At 43.9% G+C, this 16,205-nt stretch overlaps 1 protein-coding gene across 3 annotated transcripts in view; it reads right to left on the bottom strand.

Moving 5' to 3' along the window:
• The window catches only part of SMARCA1 (SWI/SNF related, matrix associated, actin dependent regulator of chromatin, subfamily a, member 1), a gene marked incomplete at its 3' end in the record, with an annotated part of 90,198 nt that extends 86,499 nt beyond the window's left edge, over positions 1-3,699 (bottom strand). Inside the window, 1 exon segment of one of the 3 annotated variants that reach the window (XM_036740185.1) lies at positions 3,396-3,699. In XM_036740185.1, coding sequence (XP_036596080.1) covers positions 3,396-3,509 — 114 coding nt within the window. 3 annotated transcript variants of the gene reach the window in all.
• Between the last annotated feature and the right edge of the window lie 12,506 nt (positions 3,700-16,205).

Below are 16,205 nucleotides of genomic sequence, written 5' to 3'. Positions count from 1 at the left end.
TTAATAATTTTTTTTAATTAGTGGCAAGAGAATGTAAGGCAGCATCATTTTAAAAATCACGAGCCTTCTTTTTCCCCTTTTCTCTTTTTCTTTTCTGGCCAATTCAATTTGTGCGTCTAAGTCTCTATTTCCCCATCTGTGAAATGGGGATAAGAATATATGAACTTCCAACTTCACGGTGCTATTCTAAGGAAGCGCTCTGTAAACCTTAAAATCCTACAGATATAGGCATTATAATTTTTCCTGACATTTTTGTTCCTGACATTTTGTTCTCTAATAGAACAACCTCAGCTACCAAGAAAACACATCCCAGAACCAAGAAGAATTTCTCCAAAACCTCTGAGCAGTCAAAAGAGAAGTCAGAAGTCTCGGAAGCTTATCTACCCACTAACTTGCTCCTCACGTGCTCAAACCCAGCCTATTTACTCTTACTTTTCACATAATTCTAACAATTTTGATTATGAGGTTTACCAGGTACACAACAGGTTAGAAGTAACAAATAAGACGCGGGAAGGGAGAAACAGGAGAACCAGGAATAGCAGACAGAAGAAAACAAAAGGCACGACAGCCTGTAGCCACTGAAAATATAACAGATAACCTAACTTCACTAAGTCTCAGTTTGTTCAAAAAATGGGAACGATAAAAGTACCTACCTCTCCCGACGGAGCTGAAGACCCAATGATACAGAAAAGTGAGTTGAAAACCTTAAAGCGCTATTTAAATGCTAGCTAGGTATTACCTTTATTATCATTCAAATAGTTCTACAAAGATAGTCCCCAAGGGCAGAGAGGGTAAATAGGTCATTAAATTTCCCTCTCCAGTAGAATGAGGCTAATAATAGCCTCCCTTACCGGACCAGGACCGAGGTGAGGAGAAAGTGGCCAACCTTAAAAAAAGCTATAGAGGGAGAGGGCGAGGCGGCGTGGGAGGGGAGCGTGAGCGGCGGCGGCGGCGGCGGGGCGGGGCGGCAGTGTGGGTGGGGGGAGGTCTCAAAAGTCTTAGTGAAGTTTCAAGACATTTAAACTGAGAACTAAGTCTTTTGAGACACCCTGCATAAATACTAGCCCATCATCATTATCAGTAATAATAAAGATTAGCCTTTTCTTTTTTTTCAGGCAGCTACAGCTGGTGGAACGCAATAGTTAGAATCAGAAAGACCCGAGTTTGAATCCTGTCTCAGACACTTAACTAATTGTGGGACACACCCTGGGCAATTTCTTAACCTCTATGCCTTAGTTTCTTCATTTGTAAAATGGTGGTTATAATAGTACCTACCTCATAGGGTAGTTGTGCGGATCAAATGTGTTATATTATAAAGTGCTTGGCAAACTTTAAGGAGCTATGGAAAAATACTACCTGTTGGTATTTTCTGTAATTTCATTAGTGTGTCTACTCCCTCCGCCAATGCAAGTCACAACCCCTACATAACTTAGTAAAAACAAAGTCTTCAAGAATTAGTGCACCCCAAAATTCCCCACCCTGAGGTCAACGTTGTTCATTCATTGGTCCTTTCTCGACACTTAGACAAGACACACACAACTGACATATAGTCCACCACAGGCTCTGATTCAAAGCCTGGGAAGGCCCAGCCCAGGATGTACAACTGTCCCTATGCCAGCGTCCTTGCCCTTGTCCCTCCATAAATCTTCCACTGGAGGCCCTTTTCTGGGTCTTCAGCTGGGAGACCATCAGATCAGGGAAGGTAAAATGCACCCCCCTCCCTTTCCCTGCATTCATCTATCTCTTCAGCATCTTTTACATTTCTTGTGCACAAGTCATCATTATTAATACACCACAGTCTATTTACACCCAGTATACAATTTTCTGTGACTACACACAATATATACAGTTCTCCCAAAAGTCTAATTGCAGCTTCAAGTGTGTTTGTAATGGTTGAAAAGTGCACTAAGACTTTTGGGATACCCTGCATAACAGGAATGGGAGGGTTAAGGTATTCACTGTTTACAAATTCTATTCTGCTTTTTATGAAGATGAAAGCAAATGCCAGGGCATGGCACTGGCCTTAATGATTAAGTACCATCCTATTTCACAATTTGGGAGACTTAAAGTGGTATCTACCATTTGAGAGTCACAAACAGCCCAGTATAGTGTCATTCCCAGGGAATAAGAGATACATGCTCTTTCGAATCTTTATTTAAAAACTGGTTAAGCTTTGCTTCCTACTGTTCTTTGAGTAAACTCTGGCTGAATTTATTGGAGGAGGGTTTGAGCATTTTCAAGGGTCAAGTGGCAAAAGAACTCAGAATTTCACTAAACAGCCTCTTTTTAAGCTCTGTGTCTCTTCCAGCTTCTAACAGTAAAATCTGCCACAGGTTCTTTGGGGGAAAAAAACCTGCTGACTTTTAAATCACTCGCAAGAAAGCCTAGTAAGTGGTATTGTGGCATGGCAAAGCAAGAGACAAGTTACTGACTGCCCTCCAAAGGTTGATATTTGGTCCTCCGGCGTCACCATCACGTCATAAACCCAAGCCAGGCCACTTGAGGGCCGGGAAGCATCATGTTAATTACCCTACATAGTAAAAATGCAAGCCTGGCATGCCTTAAAAGGCAAAATCTCAATATATGGAGAGGCTATCACAAAAGCAATTTTGAACAACAACATCCCAGCTGTCCCTGTAGTGTCTCTGATGGGGAAAACTTCGAGCTGTGCTTCTTAATCATGCCTCGGGGGTTCTGTGGTCGAAGGCGGAGGGCATCGGAGCATCAATTCTAAAGGGCAAGCTTCAGAGCAGACACGAGCCCACCCGGGAAGCGGAGGGTGGCTCATCCCCAAAGATCCTGGTTAAAAGAAAAAATTCAACTGCGTGTGTTGAGGGGCCGGCTGAGGCTGAAGGAAAGAACGGGAAACAGGAGACAGACAGCAGCAAAGAAGGCCCCGCCGACGGAGGACCATCCCACACACCCCGCTCCAGGGAGGGATGACAAACGATGGGGGAAGGGAAAATTCAGGGGCTGCTGTCCAGGGTGGCCTGGCTTTTACGATGGGGGTGGGGATTGCCAGGGCCAAAGAAGATCTCTTTTCCCCTCCATCCCCAAGGCCCGGCTAGCCAATAAAAAAGACTCGCTCGAGCTTTCCCCATCCCGGCAATAGGGATCCAAATCAGCCTCTCTTCCCAGCCCTTTGGGAAGTGTAGGGCCCCTCAAGGGCTCGGCCCCCGTGCCCCTGCCCAGTCGGCCCCCCTTTTCCCAGCCTCTCCTTGCTCCTCCCCCACTCCCCGCCTCCTCCCTCAGGCCCATGCCGCCGGCTCCGACGGTGGGCGCGGAGGGGGTCACCCCTGCAGGCAAGGGCGCCGCGGCTGGAGAAGCGAGGCAGCGCGAATGCCGCTTCTCCCCCCCACCCCCGTCCCCCGGGCACCGCAGCAGGCTTAGCCTACCTCCTCTTCCTCCTCTTCCCCGCGATCCCCGGGGTCCGCTCCCGCCTCCCGAGCTGTGGACGGTCCCGGTTCCTCCTCCACTCTGGCCCCGGGGCCGGGCTTCTGCAGCTCCATGGGCACGGTGGCTGCGACGGTGAGGCCGCGGGCTCGGAGCTCGGGGCTCGGGGCTCAGGCCGAGCTCGGGAAGCTGGGCAGGAGAGGCGGCCAGCTGCGAGCCCCCTCCGCTGAGCAGGGGAGAAGGGAGCAAGAAGCACAGAGCCGCCGCCCCCTTCTCCTTCCCAGCCCTCCTACGTCACGGCCTCCCCCTTTCCCTCCCCGCCCCCCGTGCCCCCCTCCCGGCGCCCCCCACAACAATCGCGAGACTCCCCCCTCCCAACCCGCGCCGGGGGTGCTCGCCCAGGACGCGGGGGGGACGCGCTTTTCGTGACGCCCCCCCCACGACCCCCAGCGCACCCGCTCGACCACCCGTTGATGGGGAGAAAAGGGAGGGGGAAGAGGGAGAGGAGAGAAGGGGGAGGGGGAGCCAAGCTGAGGTCCAGCTTCTTCTTTTTTTTTTTTTGGTTGTTTTGTAACCTCCAAGGGCTCTTGGTTCCTTGCTTATAAAATTCCCTGAGCAAAGCTCCACCCAGGCCTTTAGGCCCAGACCGGTGATGGACTCTCTGGCCACCCCCAAACCCCAGAAACTCGCTGGCCCTTCCTTTGCTGGAAGGGGCTGTGTTATTCCCACCTTCTAATCCCATCCCCTCCTTTTACAGGTGGTAAAACCTAGCGGAGAGAGGCAGAGAAACTGGCATCCATGGCCACACGGCAAGTGGTGTTAAAAGGCAGCATTCTGCTCCGGGAGCAGACTGGTCACTCCTTGGATACTAAGTGAAGCCAAAATCAACTTACATCTACAATCCCAAAGGGAAGCTGGGCAATTCACATCCTCCGGGCTCCTGACACTATAAGATGGCCAGTCTCCCAAAGGCCTTCACTTCCCAGTACTAACCTAAAGCTTCACATGCTACCTGGCACATAGTAGGTGCTTAATAAAGGCTTCTTGACTTGACTTGAACTCCTGTGTTTTTTCCCTCTATTTTCTTTCCAACCTGCAGAGTTTAAATTATCCAACAGTCATTAAAAAAGGTTTAAAACTAAGCAGTGTGCAAAAAAAAAAAAACCACTACAGATTGAAAAGTTAAGAGAATTAATTAGTTCCACCCTGGGGACCTTGCTTTCTAATCCAGTCTATCAACCATTTCTGAAGGCCCTAGTGTGGAGAAAGGTAACCCGGCATTGTGGGTCAAAACCTAGCTCTGGAATGAATAGGAGAACTTGGATTGAAATGTCTACACCTGTGATTTCAGGCAAGTCCCTTCCCCTCCCTAGCCTCGGTTTCCCCCTCTGTCCAATAAACAGGGCTGGACTAGGTAACTTCTGATGTCCCTTTCGCCTCCACAGCTATGTTTCTGTGTCAGTCACTTTGGGATGGGGCAGGGAGAAGAGAGAAACACCGTTTCCCCTCCTTTTCCCTATAAAAATACCTCCACAACCTGGCAAATGTCTAAAATTCCGAGATCAGAGAGAGCCATATTGCTTTCACTGAAGACTATATAAATCACATCAGAAAACATAACTAGCCAAGGAAGGGAGAAGCTTTTAATTATTACAATTTATGAGAAAGATTCTCATTTCCTTGGGCAGGTTTTGATTGTGGGAAAGGAGGCTTGAAAGGCCTGGGTGGCTGGGAGAGGTATCCACCAATAATGAGCCAGAAAGGGGAGACGCTCACAGATACCAGCTTCAATTCTTCCACATCCTTAATTCTCTTTCCAAAATTCTTCCTGCTCACTTTGGAAACTCACCAGACTGCCAGTCCCTTAAGTGGGAACAACTTGGACATCCCAGGTTGCTGAAAATTGAAGGCCTTGGCTGGGAAATCAGAAGACCAGAGTTTGGCTCCAGCCTCTGCATTCACTGTATGACCTTAGGGCAAGTTCCTTCCCCTCTCTGGGCCTCAGCTCCTCATCTGGAAAATGAAGAGCCCTTTCCAGCTCAGTTCTTTGATCATACTAACACACTCCTTTTTCTTTTCTCTGCAATTCATTTCCTTACAAAGGCAGGAGAAAGGTGCCCAGCAAAGGAGGCCTTGATGGATCAGTTGCCTACTTGTGAGCCCTTGGAAATAGGATTACATTTTCCCAAGAAAATAAACAACTTCATTTTAAAACTACACTGTTTAAAAGTCAACCAGTGTAAATGCTGAGTTTCTTGTATACATATATTATCATAGGGTCAGAGACCTAGTTCAATCCCCTCATTTTACAGATAAGGAAACTGAGGCTTTCGGAGATTAAATGACAATCAAGATCACACAGGTAGTATCAGAAGTAGGATTTGAACACCCACTTAGTCATACTTCCCAGGCCTTAGAGTCAAGAAAACCTGGATTCAAGTCTCATCTGCAACATATACTGACTGTAATAGACAAGACATAACTTCTTGGGACAGCTAGCTGGTGAAGTGGATAGAGCACAGACCCTGGAGGGACTTGAATTCAAATTCTACCTCAGACATCTACTAGCTGTGTGACTCTGGGCAAGTCACTTAACTCTGATTGCCTTTAAAAAAAAAGGACTTAATTTCTCAAGATCCCAGGAGGTTTTGTGGGACCAAAAGTTTCAGACGAGTCAATAACCAGGATTTCCCTGGTCAATAAAATGACAGGTCCAGCCTTCCTCCCACCCCCTAAAAATGTATGGGAGCAGCTAGAAGGACAGTGTTTACCTATTACTCCTTTGCAAACAGCCTATATAAAGAGCTGTTGGCCAGTTTGTGGCAACAGCTGCTATTGACATAGCCTGGCCCCATACCCATGTGCAAATCCACCTAAAAGCCAATATTCAAGGAGTCAGGTCACTCCCCGTTGCATTGTGTACAGCAAGCTGCTTTTTCTCAGAAAGTCCACCCCAGCAATGCCTTCTTGTTTACAATGCCCCTTTCCTACTTTCTCTACTTCCTCTGATGATGGGGAAACAAAATAGCCTTTTACAAGGCAGCTTGAAGGCTCAAGGTTATTGGATCTGGAGCCAGGCACCTCATTTTATACATGCAGAAATTGATACCCAAAGGGATATTACTTGCTAATTACACAATCAGAATTTGAACTCAGGTCCTCTGATTCCAATTCTGCTAGTGGTCTTCTGGAAAACTGTACCCTCTAAACAAATCATGATCATAAAAGTATTTTCAAACTTGCCTTGTTTAAAGGTGTATTGATACCTTTTTCTTGTACATGCCATTCTCTCTAGAATATTTGTAAAGAACTTAGCACAGTGCCTGGTTTCATCGTAGGTGCTATATAAATGCTTATCCCCTTTCCCTCCCCTTCTTTCCTTATTCATGCTGGATCCTCCTTGGTAATAAAGATTCTTTCAAAAAAAAAACACTTCAGCAAAACCAACTGATACCCACTATTTCTGACACATGCAACATTCTGAATGCCTCAACCTCTTCTATAAAAGGAATGAAATGTTTTTTCTTGTCTCTTCTAAGGGACCAAGACATAATCATGCACAAGCATTCAGCTTCATTTCTTTGTCTTCCATTTACATTGTGGTAGTCACTGGGTCTAATTGGATTCTGTATCTGTTCATATAAGCCTTCCCACATTTCTCTGAATTCCTCTAAGTCTATTATATGCAGAGAATAGTTTCATCAGCCAGGTTTCCAGATTCAGTTTGGTTTGGTTTAATCACTAAAAAGTGCTGCTATGGAATATTCTGGAAGACATGGGGCTTTGCTGGATCCATCCGGAAGTTTTAAGATACTTAAGGTGAGCCAGAGTCAGCCAAAGAAACGTAGAATGTATTGCCTGGAAGGCCTGGGTCCAAGAAGGCATAGGGAGTGATAGCTGCTTTCAAATATCCAAAGCAGGCACATAGAAGAGGGAGGTAGTGAGTTCTCCCTCACTAAAGGATTTTAAACAGAGGCAGGATGACCACTTACCAGGGATACTGTAGAGGGGAATTCTTCGTCAGGTCTGAGTGTTGAATTAAATAGGTGATATCTCTTCCAGCTCTGACATTCCAGGATTCTCTGACTTATTCCAGGCTATCCAATCTTGTTTAGAAGCCAACAGAAGCCTTTAAAGAGTAACCTATACCATCTAATAATCTCCTAAGACACCAATCACCACTATATAATAGTTTCAATACTGCCCTGGTGCTTTTCTCAGATCTGGCATTCTAACAGATACACCAAGCCACATTGGGACCTACAACCAACTCAGGCACTACATTGACAGGGTTCCATTGCTAGGCCCAAAGGACTTTGGCTCTAGGTCTTAATCAAAAGAAAGTTTGTCTTCTGTCTTCTGAAGAGAGATTACTGCAAGCTGCTTCCTCAAAATCCTGAGGAATTGCCCCAGCACTTTGTATATAACGAGGAAAAGTTAATGCAGCCTAGAAGTGGTTGACCAAAGTGCCATATGAACAGGATGAGATATTATCATGCAGTGAGAAATGACAAATAAGAGGAATTCAGACAATAGACAGGATCTATCAATAGGGACCAATTTCTATGTGACAGACACCAGAAGGTCCTGGGGATATAATTACAAAGCAATAAAATCACCCTTGGCCTCAAGATACTTGCATTCTATCAGTATGGACACATAAAATTAGATTACAGAAGAAAATAAAATCTTCAGAAAGCAGTTGGGGCCACTAGAAGTTGCAGGGGCTCCCTAGTGGGAAAGGGGGTATGTAAGAGCATAATTTCTATGCTGATATAAATGAAAAGATCACTAAAAAAAGAAATTGAACCCTATGTGAAGGGGAAAACCAAAACCAAAACAAGGCACCAAAGAATGGAGAAAGAAATCTTATCTCAAGTCATTGGAGGGAGGTATTATGGTATACATTGGCATCTTTAGCAGATATTTTGCTTAATTAATTTTATTTTTGTTCACAAAGGAGGGCTTGGTCTGGGTGGGTCAGGAAGTGATTGTGATGTCAAGATAAAAGGCCTCAATAAAATTTATGTTAAAAAAATAACAATGCAGATTGCTTTGAATTGGGTAGTGGAAACTACTGTCACTCCCCCTTGTCAGGCTTTCTTGTGTCCCACAGGCCCATTAAGGATGGAAGCCATTGTGGTGGTGGGAAAAGAAGGTTCGATTTGGAATCAGAAGGTTCCAGTTCCCAACTCAGCTGAATTACAACTGTCAGTCTCTCAAATCACTCAGCTCAGTGAGGCCTTATTTACCTTATTATTTGTAAAAATTTGTAAAAATTACCTTATTTGTAAAATGTGCATCATAAAGGCCTGCTTACCTCACCAGGTTCTTGTGAGGTCAGCACCCTAGACAGTATATAAGGGGGTGCCCCGGCTGGGACTGGCACTGCTGTGTTTTGAAAACAATCTCATGATGCTGGTGTATAATACAGTAAGCTCACTTCTCTCTTTATATATGTAAAGATAGATATTTATATATAATATATACCTATATACATATGTATAGATATACACACACATACATGCACACACAGATATGTATATTTAGGAGTTCTCTTTGACCTTCAATAGCATTTGATAGCCTCTCTAATGTTAATTTACATTCACATCCCTAGATTTTCCCCCTTTTGATCTATCATAAGGTGTCAGCTTAACTTAGCTTGCCACTAAGCAAGTCTCCCTGACCCCTTCTAGGTCTTTATCCTAATTATTTGTCATTCTGTCTTTTTTAGGACAGGGCCAAAAACCCTTTAGCATGCTGATGATGACTTCAACCAAGGCTCCAATCTCAGGGGGGTGTAGAGCTGTCTCCAGCTCTTCCTCACCATGAGAGCAAAATGGAGAAAAAAGCGGGTGCGTCGTCTAAAGAGAAAGAGAAGAAAGATGAGACAGCGATCTAAGTAAATAACCTCACAGCAGCAACGATGCGGAATGCCATACTCTCTTAGTCTAACTCGAAACACCATCAAATGTCACACATCATAGGAAAATGTCACACATCGTAGGAAAAACATAAAACATACTCTTTCCCTGTGTAATTTAAGACCTAACTTATTCCATTGAACAACAACTTTCAACTTTGCCATTGGATCCTACAATGCCATCTTTAATTTAAGAAAGATCACTTGAATAAAACCAAAATCAAGTTCACTTATGTAAGACCTTTAATGTACACAGGACCAACGATTTTGATTTTCTTTGTTGCTGAGCACAGTATAAGAACCAGGGTAATAAATCAGTCGTGTCTGCTAAAAAACAAAAAGGGTCTTCGAGTGTGTTATTTAAAAAAAAAAAAAACTTATGTGATCTGCAACTGCATCTCTTTAAGCTAGGTGCTGGGGGAAGGGACATGAGGGGAGGGTCCAACCCATGTCATCTGGACTTGTATTCTAACTCAGGAGTTGGGGGAAGCTCAAAGAGCTGTTCAGACCTAGATCTGCCATTTACATCTATTCTAACTCAAGAGCATTGGAGGGCCCAATCTTGGTCCAGCCATGACTTCATATGGGTCATCTAATCAGTTTCTACACGTTACTCCTAGGCCTAGACTTTTGGGACCAAGGGAAGTCCAGTTCTTAATGACTTTTTGTGATCCTGATAACCAACACTATTTCTCACCCCTAAAGCTGAGGATTTGAGTTAGAATTTGGCTCTCTGTCAAGAGTCCTTTAGGGGAGGATTAATTATATCAATTAATTACACTTATTACTTAAGATTTTTTATTTATTATGAAATTGCTCCTCTCAGACTAGAGACAGACTGATGATAGTTGGTTGGCACAGGTCATGTGACAAACAGGAGGAAAGTACCCAGTGGCAACCCACCCATCAAGTTACATGATGCATAGTGACTGGTAGAAGGGTGGATTAATTGGAGTATGGACAAAGCAAGAAATACTTTCTTTTATATATCCTCTACATTTTTCCTAGGCTGCTTGAAACCCTTTGGCAAACTGAAAGCGGCCCATGGGCCTGCCCAATGTTGCACAGGCCTGGGCTAAGATAACCCTTGTTATTGGTAACCCTTGCCATCCCCCCATGTTCCCCAGCTCCACATTTATGATCCTCTTAAGGTTTCTTCTAGTTTGATATCTGACAGTTAGGAATCTAACATAGCAACTCCAGCCAGGAGGATATTAAATTCCTTTCCTCAATCTTGATCATAGCTTTAAAAATGCTATTGTTGTGTGTCCCACTAGCCTGGACTCATGCTGGACAGCGGGACTACCTGTTTCATCCTTGATCCTTTCTTCATCTTTGTAAAATTTTAAGCTCATGAAACTTTCTAATATTCCATTAAAGAAATATTACATTTTTTCTCTAGCCCAGTGCAGAAAAGGAAGTTGGTAAGAATGGGGGGGGGGAAGGAAGGGTGGTAGTGTCAAAAAAAAGGAATGCTTATCCTAAGTAATTAATTGCAATTATATTTTAATTATAGTTATATTTAAGAAATTTTAATGATATTAAACAATTTTTGTGCCTTGTCTACTTATTTTCCCTTTTGTTGTTCAGTTGCGTCTCTGACTCTTCATGACCCCATTTTGGTTTTTTGGGTTTTTTTCAGCAAAGATAACTGGAGTGGTTTGCCATTTCCTTCTCTAGCTCATTTGACAGATGAGGAAACTGAGGCAAACAGGGTTAAGTGATTTGCCTAGGGTCACATAGCTAGCTAGTAAATGTCTGAGACAGGATTGGAACTCAGGAAGAAGTCTTCGTGCCTTCAGGCTGGGCACTTGTATTAGGAGGGCAGAGTTTATAATCTCAAAGAGGATCATAAACATGTCTGAAACGTTCGGAACCGCCGGATATAAGAAACTCTCAAAGTAGAAGGCAAAAGAATCAAAACATATATTTAGGCTCCACAGTAACCAACCCATGAACCAGCAACCCCATTTTGATATATTGATCAAAGGCTTCCAGGCCCAATAAGTACGCCTTGAAAGAGTAACCAGGAGGCTACAGAGAAGCATGATTGCGTAAAGCAAAATCATGCTTCCCCCTCTATGGTAATAAGATTACCCACTGGCCTGAAGTCTTTGTTCAGCTTCCTCCCGTAGGTCAGCTCTGCTACTGGCAGCTCCTGCTTCAGCTGTGGCTGTGGCTGTGGCTGTAACTGTAACTGTAACTGTAACTGTAGCTGTAACTGTAGCCGTAACTGTAGCTGTAACTGTAGCTGTAACTGTAGCTGTAACTGTAGCTGTAACTGTAGCTGTAGCTGTAACTGCCTCTGGCTCCAACGGGAGCTGCTTTTAACCATCCAGCTTCTGCGGGGGTGCAAGGCACGCCGGGGAAAGCACAGGCCCCCCCAATCTGCCCAAGCAAGGCGAAGGGGTCGACCAGAAAAGCACAGGCCCCCTCCATCAGCTTAAGCAAGGGAAGCAAGGCGAAGGGGCCGACAAGCTTACTCCAGTCCAAGATACAAACAGCATTCAGTTCAGGGGAAAAAGCCAAACTAGTCAAGGGCACTTGTTGACTAAGTGCCAAGGAGCCCATTCTTGGTTGCCAACACAGCACTCTATCCACTTTGCCACGTAGGCCCCACTTATCTTTCCCAACAGATGTTATTAACCTCTTAAAAATTTTAGTTGATATCTTTGATTTGTATATCACTTAGATTTCCCCCTGTATCCTCACTTCACCCCCTACCCCCAAGAACTGTAACTCTTTAAAGGGCCAACTTATCTACTAGTCCAACCCTGGAGATACCCACAAACCTTCTCTTTGACCCATCCATGAACGAGGGGCAACCCAGACTCTGCTTTGATTATTTCCAGTAAGAGGGAAATTTCCATTTTTGGACAGCTTAGTCTAAATGGGTCATTTAATATCACATTTATGATTAAATTGATCAAGTTATTAAATAACTTTGCAATTAAACACTTGAGTGCCTTCTGTGTTCAAATTGAGGGGTGGTCTACACAGGTTGGAGCCTTCAGAGAGCTTACAATATTGAGGGCAAATCTCTTCCTGGAATTTCCCCTATCTCTCCTATTCATTTCCCATAAGCAATCCTGCTCTGATGCTGCTCATATCCCTCTGGTGTCTCTGGACATTTGTTAAACCCTAAATCCCCCACAAAATGAGCTAAATACAATACTCTAGGTATGAATAGATCAGTGTAGAGGACAAGCATAGGACATTCTCCTCCCTCCCTATTTCTGGATGCTCCCCTCCCCCACCTTAAGTCACTTGCAGTCCAAGATTATATCAGTTAAAATTTATCATGACGTTCATAGGCAAAAATGCCCATCTTTTCCCCTTGCTTTTTCCCCACATCTAGCCATGTTTGTTCTCTGGCCAAGAAATGGCAATTATTTTTTTTAACCTTTCAAAGTTCAGGACTTCACATTTTATTTTTATTTTTATTTTTTTGCTTTTTTTTTAAATTTATTTAACATATTTAGTTTTCAGCATTGATTTTCACAAGAGTTTGAATTACAAATTTTCTCCCCATTTCTACCCTCCCACCCACTCCAAGATGGCGTATGTTCTGGTTGCCCTGTTCCCCAGTCAGTGCTCCCCTCTGTCACCCCACTCCCCTCCCATCCCCTTATCCCTTCCTTTCTTGTAGGGCAAGATAAATTTCTACACCCCATTGTCTGTGTATCTTATTTTCTAGTTGCATGCAAAAACATTTTTGTTTGTTTTTGAACATCTGTTTTTAAAACTTTGAGTTCCAAATTCTCTCCCCTCTTCCCTTCCCACCCACCCTCCCTAAGAAGTCAAGCAATTCAACATAGGCCACATGTGTATCATTATGTATAACCCTTCCACAATACTCATGTTGTGAAAGACTAACTATATTTTGCTCCTTCCCTACCCATTATCCTTTATTGAATTTTCTCCCTTGACCCTGTCCCCTTTCAAAAGTGTTTGTTTTTGACTACCTCCACCCCCATCAGCCCTCCCCTCCATCATCCCCCCCATTTATTTTTATCTTCTTCCCTCTTTGCTGTGGGGTAAGATTCCCCATTGGGTATGTATGGTATTCCCTCCTTAGGCCAAATCTGATGAGAGCAATGTTCACTCATTCACCCCTCATTCGCCCTCTCCTCTCCTCCCACAGAACTGCTTGCTCTTGCCTCCTTTATGTGAGATAATCCACCCCATTCTATCTCTCCTTATCTCCCTCTCTCAGTATGTTCCTCTCTCATCCCTTAATTTGATTTTATTTCTTTTAGATATCTTCCCTTCATCTTCAACTCACCCTGTGTCCTCTCTCTCTCTCTCTCTCTCTCTCTCTCTCTCTCTCTCTCTCCATATATATATATATATATATACACACACACACACACATAGATATATACATACATACACATTCACCCATATATATCCATAAACATATATGTATGCATATTCCCTTCAGCTACCCTAATACTGAGGTCTCATCAATCATACTCGTCATCTTTCCATGTAGGAATGTCAACAAAACAGTTCACCTTTAGTAAGTTCCTTGCAATTTCTTTTTCTTGTTCTTTTTCTTGATTACCTTTTCATGCTTCTCTTGATTCTTGTGTTTGAAAGTCAAATTTTCTATTCAGTTCTGGTCTTTTCACTGAGAAAGCTTGAAAGTCCTCTATTTTATTGAAAATCCATATTTTGCCTTGGAGCATGATACTTAGTTTTGCTGGGTAGGTGATTCTAGGTTTTAATCCTAGCTCCATTGACCTCCGGAATATCGCATTCCAAGCTCTTCGATCTCTTAATGTAGAGGCTGCCAGATCTTGGGTTATTCTGATTGGATTTCCACAATACTCAAATTGTTTCTTTCTGGCTGCTTGCAGTATTTTCTCCTTGATCTGGGAGCTCTGGAATTTGGCGACAATATTCCTGGGAGATTTCTTTTTGGGATCTATTTGAGGAGGCGATCGATGGATTCTTTCAATTTCTATTTTGCCCTGTGGCTCTAGAATATCAGGGCAGTTCTCCTTGATAATTTCTTGAAAGATGATATCTAGGCTCCCCACTGCTTCCTACCTTCTGAGAAAATAAATGATCCATCCAGACAGGATTTTACCAGACACTCTGCTTTGAACATAATTGAGACTTCAACACAAATCTTGTTGAATTCAGAGATTTGATCATTGATCCCCATAATAATTATATGTGTGTATTTTTATTGCAAAATGAAAGCATGGCATATGGATAGAGAGTCAATCCTGGAGTCACAAAAGGCCCTGAAGCCATTTGTACCACTGATATAGACACACTGGCTATGGCTTGTGTGACCCTGAGTGTGAGAATAGGACAAATCTTTTAGTGCCCCAGGCAACCTCTACATTGAAAAAACCCACAACTGTTGCATTGGTTTTTTGCTTTGCACTAGTGGAGTTTCTTATAACCGGTATAAATTGAATAAATAAACCAGGATGGGGGAGATGCCAGGCCTGTTTTGTTAGTGTAGGGATCCCCAAGGGGGAAAACTCTGGCACTGATCTGAACATCTATCTTTCCACCCTGGAAGCTCCTGGAAGGCAGAGATTGCTGTTGGTTTTTTTTATTTTTGGTTACTTTCTTTTGCATTAATCCCAGTTCACTACTATGCATATAACAGGCAATCGGAGTTTTAACTCATTGACATCTCTGTTCTCCAGATTGGGCTCTCCCCACATCAAAACAGCCTGGCTTTTGTTTCTTTTTCTTTTTTTCCTGTTTTCAGGGAAGGCTATTTGGTTGCTGTGGGCAAGGAGAAGAGAGAGACAGGGCGGGAGGGAAATTTTAGTAACGGGATAAGATGTGATAAGGATGTGGGATGTGGATGGGTGGGTTTGGAGTGGGGTAAGAAAGGGCAGGGAGACAACTCGACAGGATTTTCCAGATGGATCCCTAAGACTTTGATTAGAAAGGGGGGAAAGGAGGGGATAAAGATGACCAGTTTATATAAACCTTTAATGTAAACTCAAATTGGGGAGTGGGGTGGGGGTGGGGGGGAATACACACAGATAACTATAATACAATAAAAGGTGATAAATGCAGCTGTGTGAGGTACCCCAAGTTGTTTGAGCTGGGGGTGGGGGGCCTAGACAGAAAGGGGATGATTTTAGAGAATTGGGTAGAACATTTTTATCGTTTGGCAGAACCTCGTTCTCACTTCAAAAATTCATTAGCCAGAATAACTAAACTAGGAACCCAGTAGATCAAGGATGGTTCTTCCCCGCCCCACCCTCAGGCCAGCAGGTGAGCGGAATTCCATCTAGGCTGGGCCCAAGTGTGCGTCTGAAGTGTTTGCACTCTCCTACAGGTTGGGGTGTCTCTCCACGGTTGCTCAGAGGACTTAGAGTCGGCTTGCCTTGGGGAATGACCAAGATTGCCACTTTACCGGGCTGCACTGGACAGCAGAAAAGAACCGGGCAGAGGGGACTGAGGAGCAAAGGAGGGGGACATGTTGGAGAACGTCCCGTGTGCGCGCGCGTGTGCTTTCATAGGCCCTCAGGCATCATTAAACACATTAGAATCTCACAGAATAGACTGTCAAAATGGAAATGGGCAGATTTAGGGATCCTGGATCCTAGAAATGGAAGGGGACCTCAGAACCTTGTCTAATCCAAGCCCCATAATCAATCATACAAGGTTGTTACAATCAACATCAGAGGGAAAATTTCAGCCCAGGTCATCCTCAGACTTCCAGAGCCAACATTCTTGCCTCTAGGTTCCACGGGATCATTTTGGTTAATATAGCACATACCAGCCTAGTACTTTTTGGGGGAGGTGGGGGTGTGGTGGATGGAGAGGCCGGACCTATGAATAATTTCATTTGTGTACCTGGTGAAGAACCCCATCTACCAATATAGATCAGATCCTTTTTAAACAG

The sequence above is a fragment of the Trichosurus vulpecula genome, chromosome X, assembly GCF_011100635.1.
Source record: "Trichosurus vulpecula isolate mTriVul1 chromosome X, mTriVul1.pri, whole genome shotgun sequence".
Lineage (NCBI taxonomy): Eukaryota > Metazoa > Chordata > Mammalia > Diprotodontia > Phalangeridae > Trichosurus > Trichosurus vulpecula.
The sequence above is the reverse complement of the archived record's forward strand: the minus strand, read 5'-3'. Positions and strand labels throughout refer to the sequence as shown.